Raw genomic sequence first — 9,469 nt, 5'->3', positions numbered from 1 at the left:
TTGCCTTTACGAACGAACCCAAAGAGCGGGTTACAAGGGGAGGTTCGTTATTACTGAATTGACCAATAAAATTCCATCGTGGGCTGGTTTTCATTCTTGCACGAGGAAATTCTGGTGATTGACGTGTGCATATAGATTCACCAACCAATGAATGGCTGCGCTAGCACAGCCTGTTTGGGAACTCTGACCAGTCATATTTGTTCATGGGAGGGATGTATTTCTTTGTCTACCTCCTCGTGACATGACACCTCGATCAGCCAATCGACGGCGAACAAAGGCGCGGCCAACAGGCTCCTTTCTAATCTAAATCACCAGTGGGCGTGGTTTACGTTGACAAGTCCCGCCTATTGGCCGGTCTGCGGACTTCCCACAGACAGTTGTATGTTTCATAAAAATGCACTCTGATGCGGCAAGTAAGTAGTAACGTTACAGAGGCTTTTGTCGATCATTTAATACACATCGATGATACAGCGTTTGTCGGAGACAAGCAGCCAGATGCTTTGTGTTTCTACGCCCGCTTTTGGCCCGTGGTTCTGTACAAGCTGATAACGCATGAATTCCGTGCTATTGCTGGTCTCTTTGTATTTTCCAGTGCTGTCTTGGGGCGACAACAAAGGAGGAATAGTGTAATTTCAGTTGCTGTGGACATGCAGTGGGCTACTTTTGACACGGCAGTTGTCCTTAAGTCCGTTTTCGTGTAACGTTAGCATTGTTCAGTTGAATGCAGCCTACGTGAGTTAAAATTAACAAGATTTTCGGCCATAATTGATGCGTTGGAGTCTCTATATGGATTATTACTGAGGTTGCGCTATGCGTGTCAACTCAAACTTGGGAACAACATAATGCAATTGTAAATCGGTCATTTTTCCAGTCAACTGCGGACAATTACAGAGAATGAAAATTGTGACGCAGTTGTGTAAAACATCTTTCATTGCCTGCTGCAGTAGTGCTGTCGGGCTCTGCGGCACCTACATCAGCTGCTGCAAAAGATCTGCGCAATGCTTATGTGCTAGTAGACATTTAATGTTACATTTTTCGGAACAATGTAAAATGCATTCAATCAGTTGGGGTGAATGTTGGGGGGAGAGGGGTCTGAATGAAATAATTGTTTTTTAAGGCTTGGGAATTGTAGTTTGATTTCCCAAGCAGAGCCGAGGTTTCTATGGCCCCTTTTACGGAAATGGACTACAACGCCCATGTACCCAACTCTCTAGATACTTTGTAAACTCTGTGCAAGTTGTGCGTCTGCACTGCTATTTTAGGTATGCAGCTAGTGCTATCTACTCGGCACTGTTGATTTGTCTCGTTTTGGCCTCTGGACACATATCGAAAGCAACTGTACTGGATGACAGCTTTTGAACACAAATGACTAGATGACATTTGGCGACAAGGTAGCTTGCACGACAAAAAATACTTTAGTGTTTGCATGTATGTCGAGGAGAGCAGGCAGAGACTCCCTCATGCGTGCATGATCATTTTTCGTTTTATACTTTTTAAACCTGTAATCATAGGAATTGAGACGAGAAGAGAGTAATCTGAGCATTGTAAGATCTATGTTGATTATTGAAGAAAACAGCTCGAGTTCAGATTTATACGTTTAGTGCCATAATGATGTCACCGTCCAGTCATCACAACTGTTTTGATACAGTTAAAAATGAACTGGTCTCAATATGCAGGATAGTGTGAACTATGCTCATTTACTTGTAGCTTGCTCTTGAGTTTTATTAAGAGCTGAAGCTTATGTACACTGGTATGGTATTAATTTTCATAAAGTTGTCTTTTTTTTTTTGTGGGAATAGATTTTCAGCTGAATTCCCACTTGACTACACTGGCCAGCATCCACAAGATCTACCACACCCTGCACAGGCTGGTAAATACATATTGGCAACTTGTATATTTTAGCTGTGTGTGTGAGTGTGAGTGAGTGCAGTGCATGTGTGAGCGTGCACTGTGTACACGTGTGTCTGCCCACAAGTATGTGGCTAACATTTTTGTGTATCTCTCTTGACAGAACCTGACGGAAGACGTTGGACAGGATAGTCACCCCTCAGGTACTAACACAGCTGGTCCTTGTGTGCATTTGCTATAGCTTGCAACTTCAAACACTGTCACTACTACTGGGACATAGTCGTGTAAAAACTCCTACCATGTTGGGGTTTTGCTGCTCTGAGTTTTACTGCCAACATGTTAGAGAACATGCACATGTTGGAGTAAATATGCATTATCTATGAATTGCTTATAATATGCTCTTTCATTTTGTCTTCCCCTTCCATCCCCAGCTTGTTGCTCTAGAGCCATGCCTCCTAGGAAAAAGAGGAGACCCTCTGCTGGAGATGACATGTCAGCTAAGAAAAGTCGTCAGGACAGGTATGCCATCCCTATTGTTCATAACTCTCATTAAAATGTTACAAAAGATTCAAAGACTGCCTGTCTAATAGCATAATCTTCTCTAGTCATGTAGAAGCATTGAGTGTTGAGGAGGCCTATTATAGCACAATGTGTGTACATACCCTGCAGAGATTTGTTAGAATTTTTTTTTTTTAAAGCTTTTTTTTTAAATCACATTGTCTAGTTTTAATATTCTGAAGTTAGGGAAGTGTTATGCTTGCTGTAATACTGCTCAGCATGTGACTAAAATTGTCTTCTTTTATATGCAGTGTTTTCAGAAAACATGAGACATCACAAATCCGTGAGGAGGAGACATTTTCCAGTAAAAGATGCTTGGAGTGGTTCTATGAGTATGCAGGTGAGGTATTGGCGTATTTGTTAATATCAGCTATCAGCCGCTCCGTTCAGAACATCATGCATTCTTTCAAATCTTAAGTCGTCCACCACACTCAAGGAGAAGCCAGGCCAACCATAATTTATACCATTACTTTATTAGACAGGTTAAGATGGCGAACAACGCATTTCGCCAAAGCTTCATCAGGTTCGCATGTTTCTTGCCGCTACCAGCACCCTGGAGTGTTTAAGCCTATAGTGCTGTGCGCATACATTCTTTGTTTATTCTTTACAACTATGCTGTAGAAAGTGTATTGCTGTATCGTATGCACAGTGTCATATAAAACCACTGGTCAATACAATCGGTGTTTAGTCTCAGGTGTTTAGATTGATGCTGTACACGGTGGATAATGGCTTCATGCTTGTCTGTCTAAAACAGGCTGTGATGATGTGGTGGGTCCAGAGGGCATGGAGAAGTTCTGTGAGGACATTGGAGTGGAACCAGAGAATGTAAGGAGCTTATTTGCCTTTTTAGAGTTTCTCAATTTTTTGACTAGTTATACAGTTTTTGTTACAGCTGCATAGTTTAAATTTCTTTAGCCCTCTATTTTTTTTACATTGATTCGTTGACAAAACAAAGTATCAAACACGCATCTGGACATCTGTTCTCTGTTTGACGTCTAATGGACTTTGCCAGTTCACTTGTTGGATGAATAATGTAGATTGATAGCATCATCTCACACGAAAGGATATCTGTGGACATAAAGGGTGTTTTTGTGCCCAGGTGGTGATGCTGGTTCTGGCCTGGAAGCTGGATGCCCAGAGTATGGGGTATTTCACTCTGCAGGAGTGGCTGAGAGGCATGGGCTCGCTGCAGTAAGTCGGTGTCCTACCATTTGTTTTGTAGATGTTGTATTCAAGTTTGATTCTTGCCTTGCTGTTTTTCTCTGTCTCTCATGTCTTGTAATGGTGCTTCAGTGGTCACTAGAGTAGCTGGTGGAGTGTGGCTAAGGTGGTTTTCTGCTGTTGTCAGGTGTGACTCCACGGAGAGGCTGAGGAACTCCCTTGACTACCTGAGATCTGTCCTAAATGACACCACCAGTTTTAAGCTCATTTACAGATATGCCTTTGATTTTGCTCGGGTGAGTCCAGCAAAGCCTAAAATGCTCACATACTTCTTTGCTAGGTAGTACTTAAAACTTCCTTCAGGACCTATCCAAACCAGTGTTTGGAACACTCTTGATGTTTTAGTATGCCAAGATCATTTTCCAGTTTGACTTGCAGTGAGAAAGCTCTTATCAAACGTGTAGCTTGATCTGTTTACATATCCTGACATTTGGCTGAAGTAGACATGCTTTCAGGAAAGCAACTCACTCAGAGGTTATAGTGCATGAAAGCATACATAATAGTGAATGAAAACATGCAGTGACTGCGACAATAATGCCATATTTGATTAACACAATCATTAAGCAATGGGTTTGAGAATTTGATCTGTTTTGTGTATGGGGTGATGTTACTGGAGTGTCCCTCTGTTTGAACTATGGTTGATAGACATTACACCTTGACCTCATGAACCCCTGGGTGTTTTTGGTTGGACAGGAAAAGGATCAGAGGAGTTTGGACTTGAACACGGCCAAGTGTATGCTGGGACTTCTTCTTGGGAAGACGTGGCCTCTGTTTCCTGTGTTTAATCAGTTTCTAGAGGTAAGAGCCTTGTCCAGAAATTACTGCCATCCCCAGCAGCCATTACAATAGTGTAGATCAGACCATATCTCATAGGTATATCTAACACTGTTACAGCTCCAGTTTGACCTTGGATAGAGTTGCTGTAACTAAAAAGGTTGTTGTGCTGTGTTGACCCAAGGCATTTATGTGTTCTTCAGCAATCCAAGTACAAAGTCATCAACAAAGACCAATGGTGCAATGTTTTAGAGTTCAGCAGGACAATCAACCTGGACCTCAGTAACTATGATGAGGATGGTGCCTGTAAGTGAACACACTGTGAACGCCATACATATATTTGACAGTAGCATTTCAGGAGAGTGTTGTGCAAATAACCATTCTTATCTCCTTCTTTTGTCAGGGCCAGTTTTGTTGGATGAGTTTGTGGAATGGTACAAGGAAAGAGAGATGTCATAGCTGCAGAGCAAAAACAGAAGACTTGTAAAAAAAAAAGATGACTATGACAACAACGGCTTTGAGAATCAACAACTAATAAGTAAACAATACAAAAATGGTAAAGGTGAATGTCAGCAATGACAGTGGGTGCTTCCTGGTAACGGAGGGGTTTGGGCTGTGGGTGGGTGAGGGTCGGGGGGCCGTGTTTCAGCCTGGGTGCATGCTGCCCAGAGTGGTAAGGCTGAGGGCTGTCATTGTGGAGTCATGTTCCCTACCAATGTTGCATAGTGGGTAAGCTTGCAGCAAGCCCCAGTGGCATTGCTCTCCCTCACTGTGACATGTCATATTGCTGTCTGTGTTAGGATAACATGGTATCATAAATGGATGATGTAAGCAAAATGGTATTGTGTGGGAGAACCACTCCTCACCCCTTGTCTCCAGCACAGAGAAACCAACAGAAGTGACCATTCATGCATTTTGTCTGAGTCTTAAATAGGGTCACTTTGGCCTGGGCACATTTGAATATTGTATATCTGTGAATTGAACTTGAACTTGTGCTTGTCTGGACAGATGACAATAACCATCAGTGACAGATGACAGCGACCATAGTTTCTCCTATTTTGAGTTGGATTGGAATTCTTTAAGAAGCACACTGTGTCAAATGGTTGAATGCAGGCTTCTGATGCCTGGACAGTTTACTATTGATTTGTGCCAGTGAGTTTTTTTTTTTTCTCTTTCAGTTTTTCTCCCCTCTTACTCTGTTGCTCCAGCGTATGCTACAGTTTGCTAACCCCCTGCAAAGGCTTCAGACCTCATAACACTAAACAAATCAGCATTGCTGCTTACTAACTCTTATTACAGTACAGCGATCAGTCACTGGCGCTCTGATCAGCATTTATTGGTCTAAGGGCCAATTTATGTATCTATGCTGTGTTGGTAAGAGTATTTTTGTGCCTCAAAACATGGAAGTCACTTTGTGTGTCTCACACACATACCAACAAACCCACATGTATATACACACGCACGCACACACACACACACACACACACACACACACACACACACACACAAACACACCGAGTGGTCAGGGATTATTTCAGGATGAATTCAGACTGTTGGGGCTGTGTTTTGAGTTGAAATAGAGCTAGTTGGTGTCCATTTTGTCTTGATATGTGGCATCTGTTGTGTCTTCCTTAGTCCATTGATAGTTTCAGGTCTCCAATTACTAGTAGCATCTCTCCCCAACACTGACAGTGTTAATAGAACTACAGTGGAAGACCAGTGACCCTCTCAGGATGAGGTCCTTTAGGCTCAAGTAGAAAGGTAGGTTTGCTGAATGCGTTGCTTTGTATCACCCCTAGGGTCTAATCAAAACGATGGACACTGACAGTTTGGAACTGTGTAATGATGCTATGCTGTTCTTTTCGCCTAGTATAATGTTCTTGTAACACATGTATAAACTTTTGTCTCTGGCTGTGGTGTGATGCAGAATCGTCAGAAGATTTAATATTTGCATGCATGCTCCATCAGAGCCTTTTGTGAATGGATGAGTTTTTTGAAAATGTTTTTTTGTTTGTTTTGTTTTGTACAGGAATTTTGTGCAAGTGTTTTGTGCTTCATTTGATATTCACGATCATGTTATCTTAACTCTTATGAAAGTCATGATCGTGTCTGTTAAGACCTGGAACACACCTGTAACCTCACGGTGGAACAGGAGTTCCCTCCTGCATTTACCCCATATTACACATCCTCACACATGCTGTAAAGCTCTAGGAAGGGGCCTCTAGTGTACAGGGTCTAATTTTATTTATTGGAAGTGCTTAACCTTTGTTACAACTTTTCAACCACACACATAAAAAAATTGACATTGAAATTAGTTTTGAAAGTAATATCAAACATTACTATCAGCTTTCATGTCAGTGCATTCCATTGCAGTCTAAACTGTGTAAAAGCTTCTATTGCCATAATGTTGCAATGCATCGATCATCAGCATATAAAAATTTAAGATGGACCTAGTTGATAGATTGCTCACTAAATCCTTGTATAAGAGCTAATTCATTTAGTATCCTTCCATGATAATGCAGGAGGATGAACAACCTAGTCCTAACTGTATATATGTATGTAAACTATGTATGTACGTGTCTATATGTCTGTTTTCACTATAACCTATGTCTATATACAAAAATAAAGGGGTTTATTAACTTAATGTCTGATATTTGGCCTCTTCAATTAATACAGGTTATCCATAACTATGCAACACATGTTCCTTGCTATACCGTCACTGCCGTTGTCATGTTCAAATGTGATGATTATTAGATGAACATTATTTTTCGCATAGATGAACAGACTGGAGTTTAAGATCTTATAGTTAATTTATTAATGACACATGATTAAGAGAACATGATGGATTTTCTTTGCAAAATTGATTCGAGGTAGACACCAAATAGATGAGTTTAAAAACAATTTATAGAAATAAAAAATCAAGAGGTGAAACATATAAGGTACCATCTCACAATAATCCCTTGGATTTAAATTATTTAACATTTAGTTGCTGTTACAATTCAATTCAAGGTTAGAACTTACAAAAATATAACATATTTCACAACATTTGTCAGCGTGAGTGGATGAGTATCATTCAGTGACCAAATTAAGATCAACAAACAATGCTGATAATTTGTGCAAATTATTTTGTCAGTGTTAAGGATGCAACGGCTGCTTTTTTAAACATCACTAATCATGTTTGAGGAGTCAAAATGGAGTGTGAAGTTTTCTGAGCTGCTGGGGGAAGTCATATTGCTCTCCTTGTAGTCAAAGCTGACTTTTTGTGTGCTAGTGGGAGACACACTCTGATACCGCCTTGCTGTGTGATATGGAGTTGCACCCAGCAGTCCTACATGGGCTGCACCCCTTTCTCCCTCATCTCCCTGAGAGATGGAGGATGGTGAAGAAGGGGCAAATCCCTCCATGCCTCTCTCCCGTTGCTGATAGGAACTCATGCTTTTCCACTCTTGTCTCCCACTGCTCTGTGGAGACCTCCATGTGGGTGTCGCTGCCCCCTTCTCCTCTGGTGGTGGTGTTGCTGGGATAGGAGGTGGAGCCTCCTGGGGTGGCTGAATACCTCCAACTACATGCCTCCTGTGGTTGGGGAAACCCCCAGCTCTTCTCTCGTCTAATGAGGTAGAGGCGAGGTGTAGTTCTGGTAGAGACAGTTTGGCAAGGGGCTTGATGTCCTTTTCAGAGCTGTGATAGTTAAAACCCTGGTCATCTATCTCTATCTCTTGATGTCCTGTGTCCCACTTTTGTCTCTGTGATGACAAGGCTTTCAGAGCACTCAGGCCCTTCCTCTCCCTCCTGTCCTCTAATGTCCCGTCTGTGCTGCTAGATGAGTTGTCAAACTTGTTGTCAAGAGCTCCGCTAGGTGCAAGAGAAGCACTAACAGGAGTGAGAGACGAGTATTTAGGCAACTGTGTGATCTCTGCTTTCTCTCTCTCTGGTTTCATCTCATCTCCACTCTCACTGCTGGAGGAGTAGTAGTTAGGTGGGGGGCTTCCTGGCACTGCAGGTGGAGCTTCCTGGGGAGGCTGAATACCTACATCCAGACGTCTCCTCTGGCTAGCGATCGGGAGGTCAGACAATTGACGACTAACGCCAGTCCACCTTAACTCAGATGGCAGGTCCACATCTGGGATACGCCTGGTCTGCTCAATCCTTCTCCTTACAACATCATTAAAATTGCTATTGAGATCTCTCCGCGCAAGAGCAGCATTTATTCCTCCCACACTACGGGATGAATCTTCTTGTATGACGGTTAACTTTTCAGCCTTTTTCCTTTGTTTTGCATGGTCTGTGGTCTCATCCTCGCTACTGGATGAGGAAGAATCACCAGTTGGTGATGGTGCCTTGATATTCAGATACCTCTTAACACGAGGGACACCCAGACTCAAGTCAGGGAACTTTGTCTCATCCTCACTGTTGCTGCTGGAAGAGGATTCACTCAGTGATGGTGATAGTGCTTTGATATCCAGATCCGTCTTGGTGTAGGGGACATTGCTGAGATAACGACACGTTGACTCAGGCTCCATAGATGGCAGCTGAGACCTTTCCCTCCATCCTTTACCTGCATGGCCTGTTGACTTATCTCCGTTCTCACTGCTGGAGAAAGAATCACGTGGTTGTGGTGATGATGCCTTGATATTCAGATACCTCTTAATACGAGGGACACCCAGACTCAGGTCAGACAACTTTTTCTCATGTTCATGACGTGTGACTTGCCCCATATCAACACTGTCACTCTCCATTTCCACACTGTGGTGTACTGTCTCATTCTCACTGTTGCTGCTGGATGAAGATTCACTCAGTGATGGTGCTTTGATATCCAGATCCCTCTTGACATGGGGGACATTGCTAAGATAACGACACATTGACTCAGGCTCCATAGATGGTGGTATTTCCCTCCATCCTTTACCTGCATGGCCTGTTGACTCATCTTCGTTCTCACTGCTGGAGGAGGAATCACGCGGTTGTTGTAATGGTGGCGTAGGTGGAGCATTCTCAGTGATCTTGATATCCAGGTACCTCTTAATACGGGGAACACTGAGACCAGCCAACATAGCTTCTGGATCTGACTTCT

General features: G+C 42.6%; 1 protein-coding gene across 4 annotated transcripts; it reads left to right on the top strand.

Moving 5' to 3' along the window:
• The first annotated feature begins 364 nt into the window (after positions 1–364).
• dcun1d4 (DCN1, defective in cullin neddylation 1, domain containing 4 (S. cerevisiae)) lies at positions 365–7,026 on the top strand. 4 transcript variants are annotated; one of them, XM_071539029.1, is made up of 11 exons: positions 365–413; positions 1,800–1,870; positions 2,012–2,051; positions 2,280–2,367; positions 2,658–2,746; positions 3,161–3,231; positions 3,506–3,597; positions 3,755–3,863; positions 4,321–4,425; positions 4,605–4,707; positions 4,805–7,026. In XM_071539029.1, exons 1-11 carry the CDS (start codon positions 395–397, stop codon positions 4,858–4,860), a joined length of 843 nt encoding a protein of 280 aa, XP_071395130.1. In that variant the 5' UTR covers positions 365–394; the 3' UTR covers positions 4,861–7,026. The 4 variants fall into 4 exon arrangements, with proteins under 4 accessions (XP_071395130.1, XP_071395129.1, XP_071395132.1 ...); XM_071539028.1 differs by having other exon boundaries at positions 2,012–2,072; XM_071539032.1 differs by lacking the exon at positions 365–413 and adding an exon at positions 1,094–1,391.
• Positions 7,027–9,469: the final 2,443 nt, after the last annotated feature.

Source organism: Centroberyx affinis, unplaced genomic scaffold (genome assembly GCF_046629955.1).
Source record: "Centroberyx affinis isolate AG114_WGS23_722 - 3 ecotype Tasmania unplaced genomic scaffold, CSIRO-AGI_Caff_v1 ptg003390l_1, whole genome shotgun sequence".
NCBI lineage: Eukaryota > Metazoa > Chordata > Actinopteri > Beryciformes > Berycidae > Centroberyx > Centroberyx affinis.
This window is presented reverse-complemented; position numbering and strand designations above follow the sequence as displayed.